This window comes from Mesoplodon mirus (genome assembly GCF_964341445.2).
Source record: "Mesoplodon mirus genome assembly, chromosome: 15".
NCBI classification, from domain to species: Eukaryota; Metazoa; Chordata; class Mammalia; order Artiodactyla; family Ziphiidae; genus Mesoplodon; species Mesoplodon mirus.
In genome coordinates, this window is record NC_138991.1 from 61,992,593 (window position 1) to 62,007,354 (window position 14,762).

Genomic DNA, 14,762 nt, shown 5'->3' on the forward strand with positions numbered 1-14,762 from the left:
GATCCATTCCTCACGTGGGTGGGTCAGCCCAGCAGGGAGAATGTGACCGTTGAGTCCCCTTCCTGTCTCTGCCGCATCCCCTGGGGAGGACTCTGCCCTCGCGCTCTTTTCTCAGGGTGTGGATTTGAGAACTGCCCACCAGACACCTGGTGGGCCAGAACCCTAGATCCTGAGTTTCCAGATGGCCTGAGTTTTTGTCAGACCGTCAGCCCCTGAGTGTTGAGTGCAGTGCTCTTGGGGAGCCCAGGCACTGAGTTCTTGGGGCGAGTTGGGCTTGACGCTGTCTCTCGTGCTGGCCTGAGTGACCAGACTCCGGTGTGGGTCTCGCCCATCAGTGGCCAGGCCGCTGGTCTAGCGAGCAGCCCTCAGAACCCCCTCCCAGCCAGGAGACCATGTGAGGACTTGATTCCCTTCTCAGACCCTTGGAAGGGGTCCTGGCGCTGGCTGGTAACCAGGCCTGCCTCCTCCCAGCATCTGGGGGGCTGACTGGCGAGCTGGTGCAGCAGGTGAGGACACGGGCATCCAGTCTGGCAGCTGGGAGCTCGGGGCTCTGGGATGAGTGGCAGAGTCTATTCCTTTGGAGGAGCCCAGGCCACCTGTCCCGCCTGAGCTGTGGTGGGGGCATAGGAAGGAGTGTTCACCAGCCTCTCAGCTCCGGCCTTTCAGGAGATTCTGTTTTTCTTCTTACGCTGTGTGAAAGTTTAATTTTCTGTAAGTGCATATATGCTCTTTGCCAAAAGTTAAAAAACATTTTTGAATGATAAATAGCATGTGCTGATGTAAAAAATCTCTAACTTCAGAAAGGTATAAAGAAGAAAATAAGTTACCTATAGTCCCACCAGCCAGGCTCTTTCATGCAAACACACGTACTTTCTGTGGGGCAGAGGCAGGGGCAAAGGCGGAGTTAAACGCTCTGGTTTGTGTTCTGCCTCTTCTTGTTTTCTCGCAGGCAGACATTCAGAGGTTATATAATTCATTGTCACTGCCGTTAATGTTTAGCCAGGGCCTCTTACCTTCCTGTTCAGCTGGATCTTCTTGACTGGGGTTGACTGGCCCCTGTGCTGGAAAGTCGCAGGGGCCATGCAGGCCGGTGTGTGTATGAGAGTAGATGTTTCCAGCTGCGGGAACACCTTGTAGTATAGTTTTCCTTTGGCTCAGGAATTTGTAAATACAGCTTAACATCTCCTACTTTGTCCTCTTGGCAAAGCAACAGCCTGGCATGATAGAGAGGCCACCACTGCCAGGCCTGGCTCCACGTGCACCCGCTGCTGGGCACAAGCTGGTCACTAACCCCTTGGAGCCTGTTTCCTCACCTGCAGACGGCACGGCTCTGTCCAGGTTACTGTGGCGAGTAGAGAATGCTGTCCCGGGGCTCCCCTCGCCGAGATCCCTCTGAGGAGGTGGTTGCTTGTGGAAGGAAGAACTCGTCCTTCCTTATGCATGCATGTGGATTTACGTGCCCCATTCTGTCCACAGAGCAGGTGCCTCCACGGGGCTATGTCACCTTCAACAGCAGCGATGAGAACCCCCTGGAAGAGGGGGGCCTCTGCTACAGGGACGTCACCTCCCCTATCAACGAGCGGGATGTGGAGAGCAGCAGCAGCAGCAGCCGGGGTACGCACACCCCCCCGCCACCAGTCCAGCTGGGCCGTGGCCCTGTGATGGGTCCATCCGGCAGGAGAGGGTGAAGGTTAGAGAAGGTTCTGGCTGTTGTGAGGAGAGTCATAATGTGGCGTGGGGACAGGTGAGGAGACTTCTCACCCAGGGTCTCTGAGCAGGATTTGGGAGTCAGTCCAGACAGACAGGCTTAGCCTCTTGACTGGTAAGTCCTTAGGAAATGTCTTCGTATGTTATGTGCATCGTCCATTCCACAGCTGTTTACCGAGTGTCCTGTGTGCCAAGCACTGGCTAGATGCTTGCATTTATCGGTGAACAGAGCAGACAAACCCTGCCGAGCCTAGAGAGGAAGGGCCTGGCCCGGCAGTCGGCGTGAAGCAGAAGCAAACAGTGAACAATTGGAGGGGCCGGGGAGCGCTGTGGCTGAAGCCGCTCGGGGACAGGGCTCTGGGGAGTCGCCATGGGCGAGGCCTGTGGTCAGGCGTCCTCGTCTTCGCCATTGTCAGAAGAGCACGCCTTCTGTGCCCACCTCGGGGCCGCGCGGAGCAGCAGCAGCAGTGAGGGCCTGGCCCGGGCCCCGGAACTCAGCAGCGAGGCCTCCCTGGAGAGCAATGAGGTGACCCTCCCCCCCCCCCGCCCCCGGCGTCGTGGGGGCTGCCTAGCAGTTCACTTGAGGTGCGCATGTCCATGCAGTGCCACAGGGGCCGCCACCGGGGAGGTCTCTGGCAGGCGGGGGAGTTTCGGGAAGTTTCAGACCTTCCCCATAGTGAGGGGAGTGTGAAGATGAAGCCACATACACTGGCGGTGGGGTGGGGAGCGGAGCCTGGATGCAGCACGTCAACTGCCAGCCCCTGCGGTTGCTCTAAACACACACCTCTCATCACAGGATTCGGATCATGCGCGGAAGAGCTCGGGTCGCAAACAAACTAAAAGCTACGTGAAGACCAAGAATCGTTACAGCAGCAGCGACAGCCAGTGGCCTCCTGGCACCGGGACTTCTTGTGCCCCAAGATTGATCCCCCAGACTGACAGGTCCCCCTACTCAGGACCCCAGGTAAGACCATGGGGCTTCTTGTGATTTGTCATTTATTTGTACTTCCCATGGGGCCGGCACTGTTGAGAAAAAAGAGTGGGGTGGTTTTCTCCACACGACCTAGAAAGCTACTCGGGCTGAGAGGATTCCAACGGCGAGAGGAGCCGGTTGCCGGGCTTCTGTTCATCCCTTTCCATGGAGGTATCCGTCTCTCCCCCGGTCTCCATGCTCAGCTCAGCCTCCCTGAGCCTGGGGAGGAGAAACAAGGGCCAGCATCACAGAGCTGCTTTCGGGTGACAGTGACAAGCTGCATGGGAAGCGGAGGCAAGGTGGCACTTAGTCGGGACTTAATGGGAACTTAACTGCTGCCCTTCTCGTCGTGGCTGCTCTGACTGAGCAGTTTGTCCAGGATTACGGGTGCATCAGCAGCACCACTGCCTAGCGTGTCCTCCCTCCCTCTGTGGGCACAAGTGGTAACACGGGTGGCAGAGAGCCCAGTATTTGCCACTGTTTAAAGTCACAGCTCTGCTCTTCACCAAAAGCCTGTGATTTTGCTGGTTTCTCCTCGCAGCCCCTCTGGCGAGCTTTCTCCAGCGCCTGTGTTCCCAGGCTCGGTGAGCAGCTGACCTCTTGATACCTTAAACACATGCCGATCGGAGCCTTTAAATCAGCTTCTTTAAATATGTTCCAAGATTTGGTGTATGTGCTTGGCAGAGGAGCCGGTGGGGCGAAGCTACCTGCTTCTGGGTTGGGGTTTCCTACGTAGCAGAGCAGCTCCGTCACTGCTATCTCCTGAAAGTCAGCCCTTGACACAGGATTTGTAAAACAGAAACAAAAAAAAGAACAGAATATGTTCCAAGAGCTAAAGGAAACCATGTCTAAATATGGAATATCAATAAAGTGATAGAAATAAAAATGAACCAAATAGAAATTCTGGAACTGAAAGTACAATAACTGAGATGAAAATTTCACTAGAGGGGCTCAACAGCAGGTTTGAGCACACAGAAGAGAGAACCAGAAGACTTAACATAGATCACTTGAGGTTATCCAATCCGATAAAGAAGAATGAGGAAAAATGAACAGAAACCTATGAGACACCAGCAAGTGCAACAGCGTGCGTGTAATTGTGTTCCTGGGGAGGAGGGAGGGAAAAGTAGAAAAAATGTTTTAAAATAGCCAAATCTTATCAGGGGAAATGAAAAGACTGCCGTCCACTGCACAGTCCATGGGGCCAAGGCAGAAGAAATCCTGGAGAAACGTCTAAAGGTGCGAGAATGCAAGTTAAGAAAAAAATAATCTCTCAGATACTGGAAGCTTTGGTTTGGGGATCCAAGAACACGTCAATCTGGGGATCAAACACCAGGCATTGGTACCTACAGCCTGGACCTCTACGTGGTGCTTGGGAGGCCAGGTTTCAGCATCGCAGACAATAAGTTCAGGGCAGGCTTCATCGTGGCCAAACACAGAATTAGCAAAGAGGCGGCCCTGCACTGGTCCCATGGGATCATCCTTCCTGGCAAATAAATTCCCATTTCTATCCAAAAGGTCAAAAAAAAAAAAGTTCTCAGTGGGAAAAAAAAAGCCAAATCTCAGATTTGATCAAAAAATGAATCTGCACGTCCAAGAAGCTGAATGAGCTCTAAGTTGGTTAAATTCAGAGCCACACCTGGACACATCACAATCAAGAGTGTCACTAAACAAAGAATCTTGGAGCAAGAGACAAGTGACTCAGCACGTACAAGGGGATCTCCAGACGATTAACAGCGTATTTCTCATCAGAAACCACAGGGACCAGAAGACATGGGACGACATGTTAACCAACAGTGAGACGTCCGGCTAAGACTGTCCCCCAGAGTGAAGGAAAAATGAAGAGTCCCGGTTTAGCAGAGACCGAGAGGAGCTGCTGCCGCAGACCTGCCACAGGGTGCGCTTCCTGCTGCAGTGAAGACACTGGTCCAGAGACGCCCTGCCTGCCCTGCCTGAGGACACACAGGGGGCAGCCCAGGCTCTCTGCCGAACTTGGGAGTCAGCAGAGCTCAGGACAGGCCAGGTGCTCAGCAGGAGAAAGGCAGCTGTGTGTGCAGCATGGGCCTTTTCCTGCCCCCACGTCTTCGTGGCCTGCCTGTCCTCTGACCTGCCCTGGCTCCTCACCCTCTAGGACCTCGCCACGCTGCTGGAGCAGATCGGCTGCCTCAAATACCTGCAGGTGTTTGAGGAGCAAGACGTGGACCTCCGCATCTTTCTGACCCTCACTGAGAGCGACCTGAAGGAAATCGGCATCACGTGAGTCCCAGGGCCTCTGTGGCTGCAATGCCCAGGAACCAGCTAAGGTGCAGCTCCCAGCATTTGGGTGGAGAGCCTCCCTGTCCAGTGGCCAGCTTTCTCCCTGCTGTCAGCTGTCCACTCCTGCAGCTGCTCCCAGCTCAGGTGCAGGCAGCCTGGGTCCCGAGGCCCCGAGCTGGCCCAGCGGACACTGCTGTGCTCAGGGCACCCTGACATTTTCCACTGTCCACCTTTGAGAGCATCCCTAGCAGCCCCAGCTCCCTGTCCAGTGAAAGCAGCAGCCAGGCAGGGTGGGAAGGTCGCAACTCCTTATGATGCTTTCTGTCTTCTGTCCCAGGATTCTGGGGGCTACTCTCCCCCTTCAAAGCTGGGATCTTTCTAGCAGACAGTCTTGGTAGAAGGACGGCCCACGGAGCCTCCACGTAGAGCAGGTGCTGATCCGTGTCCCCTCACTCCCTGCTGTAGGTTGTTTGGGCCCAAGAGAAAGATGACCTCTGCCATCGCCCGCTGGCACAGCAGTGCCCGCCCCCCCAGCGATGCCTTGGAGCTGGCCTACGCTGACCGGCTTGAAGCTGAGATGCAGGAGCTTGCCATCCAGCTGCACAAAGTAAGTAGAGAGCTGGGGCAGGGGATGTGCAGAGAAGGACACAGCGTGGAGACAGATGCCCAGAATCAGCGGAGAGCAACAGCCAGGGCGGGTGACAGGACAGCGAGGCCAAGGAAGCATCATGGCTCGGATGCAGTGGGGCGCACAGGTGGGCACAGGGGAGAGAAAGGGTGTCAGCAGCACACACTGCAGGGCTTGCAGGAAGGGGCCCAGGCCGGGGGGGCTCCAAGGTGGAGACAGGTCCCCCCAGGCCAGGAGAGGAGGCAGTCTGACGGCGGAGATGGAACCTGGGGTGGGGGAGCCCCGCCCGAGTGGTCCTTCCCGCCCCCGAACCGGCCCGCTGCACCTGCTGCCTCTCCCGCTGCAGCGCTGTGAGGAGGTGGAGGCCATGCGGGGCCTGGTGTCACAGGAGCAGGAGCTGCGGGCCGTGGTGGAGAGCTGCCTCCTGGAACAGGACGGTGCCCGCAAGGACGTCCACGCACAGTTGCAGGAGACCTGGGCCCTGGCCCGGGACGCTGCGCTCGTCCTGGACCAGCTGCGGTAAGTGGGTGTCTGAGCTGCCCCCGGGCCAGGGCCAGGCCAAGTCACTGTTTCCTCCAGATTCTTCCAAGAATGGGTCGTTTTCAGGGCTTCCTGGAGTCACCGCCACCCCAAATATCTGGCTGTCCCTCCTTGCAGGGCAGACCAGGCAGCAGAGGGGCCGCGTGTGTGTCTTTCTCTGCCCGGGCTGCACAGGCACAGGCTGGCAGGGTGCACAGGGAAGAGCCCCGCCTCACACTCAGGGAGAAGGGTGTCCGCTCGCCTGGCCTCTCCCCTCACCAGCGATTGGTTCTCGTGTCCGGCAGAGCCTGTCAAGCTGAGCTGTCCGCCCGAGTGCAGCAAGATGAATCCCTGCTCGAGGCCACACTGGGCCCAGGCCTCCCCACAGCTGGTAAGGAGAGCAGTGTCCTGGACACAGAACAGGTAGCCAGAGGGCAGGGACGCCTCCCCAGGCTGGATTTTACCACTTGTCTGAGTGCGGTTATCACACTGACACCACCCCACCCCAGATCCTCTCACGTGCCCAAGCCCATGTCCTCACTGTCCCTGCAGGTGGCCTTTGGGCCATGGCTGCCTCTACTGTCCAAGACCTCACGTGACTTCTGCAGCCCCTGGCTGGGCCCCCCAGGGCATAGCCCAGCAGTAGGCAGGGGCCCTCACACACATTCCTGGGGCTGAGCCCTGACCGGCCGTCAGCGCTTTGCTCCACAAGTGGGAGAACACTCTGATGTAATGAGGGGGACGTATGGCACCAAAGGTTTGGGGGGGGCATCCCCTGGTCTCAGTGGCTCAGGTCTGTGGGCACAGACCCCAGGCCTACTCAGCTCTCTGCCCTGCAGACTCCAAAGGCTGGCAGGCCACCTTGCAGGTGCTGAGCCTCCCTCAGCTGTCGGGAGCCCTGGAGGATCGAGTCCGGGAGATGGGTGAGTCCAGGGGGCCGGACAGCCCACCAGCCCTCAAGGTCATCCATTCCTGTGCCCACGAGCCCTCCAGACTGCGAAGCAGTAACTGTCTGCCCCCGTCCTCAGGACGAGTGCTGTGCTTAGTGACCCAGAGCCTGGAGAAGCTGCAGGTGCTGAACAGGAAGGAGAACTGGCGGGAGCCTTAGCCAGGGGGACGGTGAGTGTCCGTCCGTCCAGGACCTCGGCCCCGAGAGCAGGGCAGCTGTGCAGCCGAGCGAGCGCCCCCCTCAGTCTTCCCTTTCCCTTCTCAGAATCTGACGTGGGGTGACTGATCCACCCTGAAGCCGCGTGCCCGGAGGACAGGAGGCCAGCGAGCAGGCAGCTGCAGTGGCCAGGGCCAGAGAGGATCGGGCCCCAGGAGCAGCTGGCAGACAGGACGGGGCTGTGGCCGGTGCAAGGGCAGCAAGGCCCGCACTGAGGCAAGACGAGGGTCTCTTGTCCAGACCCAGGAGTGGGGCCCAGAGCAGGCAGGGCCTTGGGGAGAGCGTGTCCCCACACACCACAGGCGCCACACTGAGGTTCGCCCAGACAGGTGAGGGCTGGGGCGGGGCGCCTGGGCAGCGTATGTCATTTGCTGGAAAATAAAGTTTAAGATTGGCTGGTGAGGGGTTCAGTTCTGGTCCCACGGCCTGAGGTACTGGCTGATAAACCACAGCAAGAGGAAAGCTGTGCCAGGGCCCTCGCCCAGAGCACCATGCTCAGGGCAGGACCGACTGGGTGATTGATCCCTGCTGCCCCATCCCTCTGTTGCCTGTAGCTAGGGCCACCTTTGCATCAGAACCCCCATTATTCTACAAAGCTACCTGGAGAGCGAAGCAGGCCCCAGAAATAAGAGGAGCAAGTACAGGTGTTTTATTTACAGAGCAGAGTGTCCTTGCCCACATGTGCCAGCCACTTCGTCGAGGCTCTAAGATGGGACACCCAGGCTGGGCCGGGAGCATTGCTTTCCTTACCAGGCCAGCGCTGTGGAAACTGAGCTTCGCTGAGGAGTCTTTCCAGACGTAGGGCCATAGGAGACTGCCAGTGGTGACCTTCCTGTCCCGTGGTGGCTCTGCTGTCATCATTGTGCACGCTTGGCCAGTGCTGCCAGACTGTTTCCTGGAGGTGCCTGCAGACTGTGCTGGGAACAGAGAGAGGGAGGCCCTCAAAGGAAGAAGCAGTGGGCTCAGCCCAGGCGCCACCAGAGCCACCAGGATCAGGGAGGGGCCTCACACTGTCAGTCTCAGTGAAGAAACCACCAGACCAGGCCCATGGCCCAGAGAGTCCACGCTGGCAGTGCCACAGTCAACACAGGGAGGTGGCTGGCACCCCCACCTGGGAGGGGAGGCCTGCATCAGCTCCACCTGAATGGTACCCAGAGCCCTGATCTTAGGCCCGGCCCCTGCCCTCCGGTCCCTGGGTGGCGGGGAAGGGGACACTCTCCTGCGTCCACCCCTAGGCCTGTAGCCAGGACCAAAGAACACACAGAACGGCAGAGGCACGACTTTACTGTCCTTTCTCCAGCAGCTCCCTGTACACCTGGGCCCCACGGCCCTGACTGTCCACAGGGACAGGGACCAAGACAGAGGGGTAAAGCTGCTTTGAAAACTCACCACAAATAAAGCTAACAACCAAAATTCACAACATAACCTCCTATCCTGGGCTGGCGTTTCTCCAGACCCTGGGGCTGGCTCGGGGCAGGACGCAGGATGGAGTCAACCCAAAGTTGGCCTCCACAAGAACAAAACTGCCACGAGAACAAAGCAACTTCTCCAGGGTCCAAGTGCATGTGCACTTATCCAGAGGCCATCAGGCACCACCTGGGGCTCCACCAGCCCACAACACGTGCGCAGAGAGCTCGTGTTAGAGTGGGTGCACCCAGGCCACCACCCAGTAACTGCTCTGGGCAGTGGAGATGACGAGGTGCCCACTCCCCCACACAGTCGGAATGGGTCAAGCACAGAACATGCTAGAAGACACTCCCACACTGAGGCTGGAGGGCCCAGCCTCAGCCCATGGGTACAGAGAGCCAGGGGGAGGGCGACAGACACAAGGCACAGGCGCAACCTCAGGAGGAAGATGGGAGCAGCTTCTCTAGGGCCTTCTTCTGCTTTTCCGTGGCCGCAGCCAAAGCTTCAGCCAGCTTCTCCTCGGGCATCATGTTGAGCACCTTGAGGGCAAAGAGGAGTTGGTACTTGGCTGTGCTGATGAAAGCGTTGCTCAGGAAGTTGGGAAAGCCACCGACTCGGTCCTTCTGGGTGTACAGTGGGACGCGCACGAGCCCCAGCACCTGCATGGAGAGACCAGGATTGGGACCAGGTCCCCACACGGATGGCATGGCCTTGGTAGGAGGGGCTTGTGAGCTGCTAGGCCACGGGAAGGACAGCCAGGTTGCCAAGGACATAATGGGAGACCCGGGTAGGGTTGGGTGAGGTAGAAGCCAGCCAGCTCCCTTGGTGCGGTGCAGCCCCTCTTCCCCAAGCAAGTTTCAAGGCCATCCCCATGCACATCCCACTCTCAAGTCCCAGCCCTCATCCACTGGCAGGAAGCCCCGCAGTCCACACCCCCATGCTCCCTCTTTCACCTGGTGAATCCCAAACACCCCAAGTGCCACTCCCAGTCTTCCAGACTATAAAACCCAGAAGTAGAACCTTCATCCCCCACACCATGAGATTCCGGCCCATAAACCCAGACCTACAAGATCCTCTTTTTACTCTGCAGCTTCACACCTCCCGGAGCAGGCACCGCCCCTTCCCATCCTCCCACTGATCCCACTCCCCACTCCCAGGATTGGCAATGGCAGGCAGCAAGGCAGATGGAACACAGCCCCGAGGGAGGCCCAGACCCGGCCCCCCTCCCACCCTACCCGACCCCTGGTCCCTCTCCCCACCCCGAAGCTGGAGACAGCGACACCCTCCCAAACTGTCCAGGGGACCCTCAGGGGGACGTGTTACCCATCAGTGCCTTCCGCGGGGCCAGAGCCAAACCACGGGGCGGGGAGCGGGGCCCGGGCAGCGGCCCCCACCTCCAGGCCGTGATCCCGCGAGTGCACCGCGCTGATCTCCACAGCATGCAGCTGCTCCAGCGTCAGCTGCCGCGCGTACAGGTGCGCCACGACGCGGTGCGGGCCCTCGGTCAGGTGCGAGCTCAAGTAGTCGGCCTCCGTGAGGCGCAGGCAGCCCAGGCCCAGGCCCAGCACCCGATTCAGTCCGTCCTCCAGCGACCAGAAGCGCCGGTCCACGAAGCCCCCGGGGAAGCCCAGCAGCCCGTCGAAGCGCATCTGCATCTGCAAGGGAGCGCCGGGTCACGGGCGCAGGTCCGAGTGGCGTCCCGTACCCGCCCGCCCGCGTCCTCCCGCGTCCTCACCAGCACCGAGAAGCGCATGGGGATGCGGCCGAAGAGTTGCCCTGGGTTTGCGGCGTACAGCATGGCGTGGCACGAGTGGCTCCAGCCCGGCCCCAGACGCATCGCCTCCACCCGGCTGATCTGCTTCAGCTCCGGAACCGCCGCGACCGACATCTTGGCACTACCCACCACGACCTGGGTACCGCCCTCACGTGCATGCGCGGGCCCGCCCCCGCCGCGCCCGAGCAATCCGTGGACAGCCGCGCCCCTGGGCCCCGCCCCTCCGCCAATCGCTGACGCGCACCAGGGCAGAGCCCGTCACAGCTCTCCGACGCGCCGTTGTGGGGCGGAAGGGGCAGGCACAAAGGGAACGGCTGCGGGCGCCCCAGCCGTTACCCAATAGCCGCGCACCCCGAGCGGGCCCCGCCAACGGTCCTCGAAAACCACAGAGCCCAGGATGCAACGCGACAGCCGAGCTCGCAGGAGTGGAGCGCGGACGCTGGATGCTCGGGCGCGCGGCGCTTGCAGGGTGGGGGCGGTGCTTGCGGAGTCAGGGCTTAGACTACCCGCCCCGAAGAGGGCAGGAGAAGCCCCAACGATCTCTTTGCCCTCGGCCCTCCCCCAGCGCCTGCCTGGGAGCGCCGCCCCGCGGGCTTCCCACCGCCAGCTCCAGGCCTGGCCGGCTCCAGCTTCTGGGCGCGAGGGCGCCTCCTGCCTCCCCCAAGGGGCTCAGCTGAGCCCTGGGATCAGAGGACACAACCCTCCCCTGCATGCACGCCAGCCCCATCGTTCTGCTGCCGGCTAAGCACTGGAATCCAGGGTCACTGCTGGTCTGCCTGACTAGAAGAGCAGGAAAGCAGGGTCTGGCAAAGCTCCAACTGCCCTCACAGTACGAGTCCACACCCAGCACTGAACTGGGTGCATGGTGAGGAGTTCTGGGGCTCCCTAAGCCCAGCCTGCTGGGGCAGAAGTGATTTAAATCCCGGGGCAGGGAGCTTCCCAGCCCAGCGCACCAAGTACCCTGCCTGTCAGACACCATATGCCAGGTACTGTTGGAGGAAATAAGGTCTCTCCCACTTTACTCCAAGGAGGAACCTGGGGCTCAGATGAATGGGACTTGCCTGAGGGCACCCAGCAGGTTGTGAGAGCCAGGATCCCACCCAAGATTCCCACTGCCTCCTACCCAGTGTACATAACAGAAAACCGTGAAGCTTCAGCAAAAGGGGGGCCTGAGTTACTTACCAGGTGTCTGTACTGGAGAAGGAAGTCGCTAGGGCTCGGAAGCATCAGAAACAGCATCGGAGGGACAGTAGCGGGGCTCCCCTGGATCCTATGGTGCCACTCGCTCCACCAGCTGGCCCAAGCTCCATTCTCCTCCCACCGTGGACATGGATTTGCTGAGGGAAGGCACCACAGCCTGTGCTCACAGGATGGGTGCCATGGCACAGCCTCAGGAAAGCCATGCAGCCGAGGGCAAGTTCTGTGCCCTGACCGGGGCTGAGAAGGAGAGGGGCAGAGGGCAGGCAAGGGTTGGCAGGATCCGCCAGAAACTCATTCACGTTGGGTCCTCGGTGGTGTTCTGTCAGATGTGGGGAGTAAGAACCCAAAGAGAGAGGCTCTCCCCCACCATGGCCCTCTGCCAGGAGTCAGGGCTCAGGTGGGGCAGCCACAGCTGGCAAGGGGAAGCCAGATTCCAGGGCAGGTAACCGTGTCTGAAGGGGAGAGATTATCAAGGGGAAGGGCCAATTCAGAGAGGACCCCACCTCCAGGCCGTAGACATTAAGAAAGGAGGTGGGTTGGTTTGGGGGCAGTGTGGAGGGAGATCCAGTGCAGCCCATGCAAGAACCCATGTGACACTGAACACCCTTCTCCCACACTGGGACCATGCCAGACCCAGGCACGACCGAGGGTGGCAAGCCTTCCTTGGGGCAGGGACAGGCTGCCTGAGTCAGAGGGGACCAGAGGAGGCTACTTGGAACTGTGTCTACAAAGAAGCCAGGGCCCTGCTGGTGGGTGGTAGTTCAGGCAGTGCTGCAGTGGGTGTTCTGGAGCCCCAGCCTTTCCCTACGGGGAGGCTGCTCGCTGGGCAGGGGAGCGCAGACCAAGCAGAGGGCCCTGGCTGGGCTCCAGCATCCTGGCAGCCAAACCTGCTCCTCCAATCCATTCCCCACATGACAGCCGGAGAAAGTTGCTCCCTTGCTTAGAAGCCTCTGACTAAAACTACCCCACAAGGTGTCTGCACCCCACACCCCCAACTCTGATGCTTCAGCCACTTGCTGGACACACTTGGTCCACTCCTGCCTCCGGGCCTTTGCACTTGCTGGGCCGCCTGCCTGGGGTGCTCTTCCGCAGAGAGCTCCTTGGCAGCATTCAGGGCTCAGCTGAAATATCTCCTCAGAGAAGCCCTCCCCAGCCACAGGTTAAATCAACTCCATCTCATGAACCGCTGACTCTCTTCCTAACAGTAACCAGACCTGGGAAGACTTGGATTACCTGTGTGGTGTCTCACTGACTAGAACACAGGCTCCGGGGGCCTTGCCCATTTTGTCTTCTGGCAGAGCAGGCACTTAGTTCACCGCGGTGCGATGAATCAACTCGCCTAAGCAACCCGCACACCTGGAGGATTCGGGCTCTGCCACCTGCTCAGGAGGCAGAACAAGTCCCAAGGGTCCCTCCTTTTCTCCAACCCAACGATCAGCACGATGATGACCAAAAGAGTAATAACAGCAGCCCTCACGCCCTCCTGGAAGTTGTAGTTCGTGGACATCTTATACATAAGGGAACAGAGGCTGCAGCCACAAGTTGGCACCTGCACTGCTGTGAGGGCCTCAGAGCTGCCACCAGCTACTCAGCTGTCCTGCCTCCCAAGAAACAGCCTCAGTCCTGCGGTGCTGTGCACGGAGGAAGGAGCAGGTGGGATATTGCTGCATGATTTTATTACTATAAATAGACAGTAAAAACGAACAAAAACTAGCGAATCAGAGTACATCAAATGGTAGCACACGCAAGTACAAGACAGGCCAGTCTGCACCCTGTCCTTCCGAGTTACTGGCACAATATCGATGGCGAGAGGCCGGGGTGCTGGCTGTGAGAGGAGAGGGCTGAGGAGAGGGACACGGCCGCCCTGCCTGTCTGTGTGTGCGTGTGTGTGTGTGCATCGGCATGCGTGCACCCATAAGCACATGGTGGGTGGGAGGGGAGGGGAGGCAGGGAGCCAAGGGGCCAGGGCAGGCTGCCCCAAGCGTGGCCTCTGTTCACAGGCTCAGCCGGAGGGAAAAGGAGTCATCGACGCCCGACTGCCCCACTCAACAGAGCCTCAGCCTGTGCAGCCGGCCGCCCCAGAACCGTCCTTCCCAGGGAAGCTCCTCAGGAAGCGGGACCCTCTCCCGCCTGCCAGGAAAGTGTCTGCACCCGGGAGCTGCAGACCCACCCACTGGGCTCAAGGTCCTGCGGGGGAAGCTCTCGCCCGGGGGCACCAAGGCCAAGCGTCCCCTCTGCCTTTCTGTTACCCAGAAAGTTTATCTTTAAAAAAAGATGAGGTCACCTCAGATGGGACCCTCATCCCCTGGCAGGTCCCACCACAGGAGTCCCAGACAGAACAAATCAAAGAGAAACGCTAAGTGGCATCTACATGGTGAGAAGGGAGCGGAGAAGCCGCTCAGGCCCTCCCGGGGCAGGTGGGCAGCAGCGCCGCCGGCTGAGTGGAGCCCCCCACCCGGAGGGTCCGACGACATGGGCTAGGCCGCCTCCGAGGAAGTGTGGGGCTCAGAGAAGGGCCCCTGGACACAACCGCTGTTAATAGCGAGACCCAGACTTGGCCTGACTGCCTAGCCGCGGGCGGGGACGGGGTGGGGGGGCAAACTGTAGGAGGTGGTCCTGCAGGGCCACGTAGGGAGGGGGGAGGGTACACGCACATGGGGAGGGGACAGGCACTGTTTCCTTCATTGACTGAGACTCGGCCCCCACTTCCTTCCCTCCCACAAGGCCCCTGTGACGTTTCCTGTGAAGACTGCACTCTGTTGAGTTCTCGGGCATCGACAGGACCCCTACGGACCTGGGGGCTGGGTGAGGCCCAACCAGGCTGCACGTGGGTGATCAGCCCAAAGGACGTCTTGGGGGAACCCCAGAGCTCAGCGCCCAGGACAGAAAGCCGCCATCCTTCATCCTGTACCATTTATAAATACATCGACCGTAGAAAAAGGGGGTTGTCAGAGAGGAAGGTCAACTGTGCTCTTCAATCAAGGGTCACACGGCCCCTCGGAGCCAGTGACCACACAGGGTGTGCAGACTGGAGAGGCCAGGGGTCACGCTGGAGTCCGGGCAGCCCCTCGGCCAAGTCTGGGGAGCTGAGGGCTCCATGCTGCCAGCCTGGCCAGGTTCTCAGAGTGGGGTCAGC

The 14,762-nt window shown here is 59.7% G+C and overlaps 3 protein-coding genes across 8 annotated transcripts in view; 1 reads left to right on the forward strand and 2 right to left on the reverse strand.

The window, feature by feature from the left end:
* Nucleotides 1–7,647, forward strand: part of ANKS3 (ankyrin repeat and sterile alpha motif domain containing 3) — a 29,847-nt gene extending 22,200 nt beyond the window's left edge. Inside the window, exons 8-17 of one of the 4 annotated variants that reach the window (XM_082643656.1) lie at nt 1,477–1,614; nt 2,124–2,233; nt 2,504–2,671; nt 4,809–4,933; nt 5,399–5,540; nt 5,908–6,080; nt 6,386–6,471; nt 6,920–7,003; nt 7,109–7,199; nt 7,274–7,647. In XM_082643656.1, coding sequence (XP_082499782.1) covers nt 1,477–1,614; nt 2,124–2,233; nt 2,504–2,671; nt 4,809–4,933; nt 5,399–5,540; nt 5,908–6,080; nt 6,386–6,471; nt 6,920–7,003; nt 7,109–7,188 — 1,106 coding nt within the window. In that variant the 3' untranslated portion in view covers nt 7,189–7,199; nt 7,274–7,647. Of the gene's footprint in view, nt 1–1,476; nt 1,615–2,123; nt 2,234–2,503; nt 2,672–4,808; nt 4,934–5,398; nt 5,541–5,907; nt 6,081–6,385; nt 6,472–6,919; nt 7,200–7,273 lie in introns of all 4 variants that reach the window. The other 3 variants (XM_082643657.1, XM_082643654.1, XM_082643655.1) reach the window with 3 other exon arrangements.
* A 224-nt stretch (nt 7,648–7,871) lies between these two features.
* NUDT16L1 (nudix hydrolase 16 like 1) lies at nt 7,872–10,653 on the reverse strand. 3 transcript variants are annotated; one of them, XM_082643664.1, is made up of 4 exons: nt 10,388–10,645; nt 10,047–10,307; nt 9,089–9,311; nt 7,872–8,157 (listed from the first exon to the last, which is right to left on the reverse strand). In XM_082643664.1, the coding sequence occupies exons 1-3, from the start codon at nt 10,538–10,540 to the stop codon at nt 9,090–9,092; spliced, it is 636 nt and encodes a 211-aa protein (XP_082499790.1). In that variant the 5' UTR covers nt 10,541–10,645; the 3' UTR covers nt 7,872–8,157; nt 9,089. The 3 variants fall into 3 exon arrangements, with proteins under 3 accessions (XP_082499790.1, XP_082499789.1, XP_082499791.1); XM_082643663.1 differs by having other exon boundaries at nt 7,872–8,162; nt 10,388–10,641; XM_082643665.1 differs by lacking the exon at nt 7,872–8,157 and having other exon boundaries at nt 9,095–9,311; nt 9,976–10,307; nt 10,388–10,653.
* A 2,632-nt stretch (nt 10,654–13,285) lies between these two features.
* MGRN1 (mahogunin ring finger 1) overlaps nt 13,286–14,762 on the reverse strand; it is a 54,433-nt gene continuing 52,956 nt past the window's right edge. The window contains 1 exon segment of the mRNA XM_082644895.1: nt 13,286–14,762. Within this exon segment, the coding sequence (XP_082501021.1) occupies nt 14,601–14,762 (162 nt within the window). The 3' untranslated portion in view covers nt 13,286–14,600.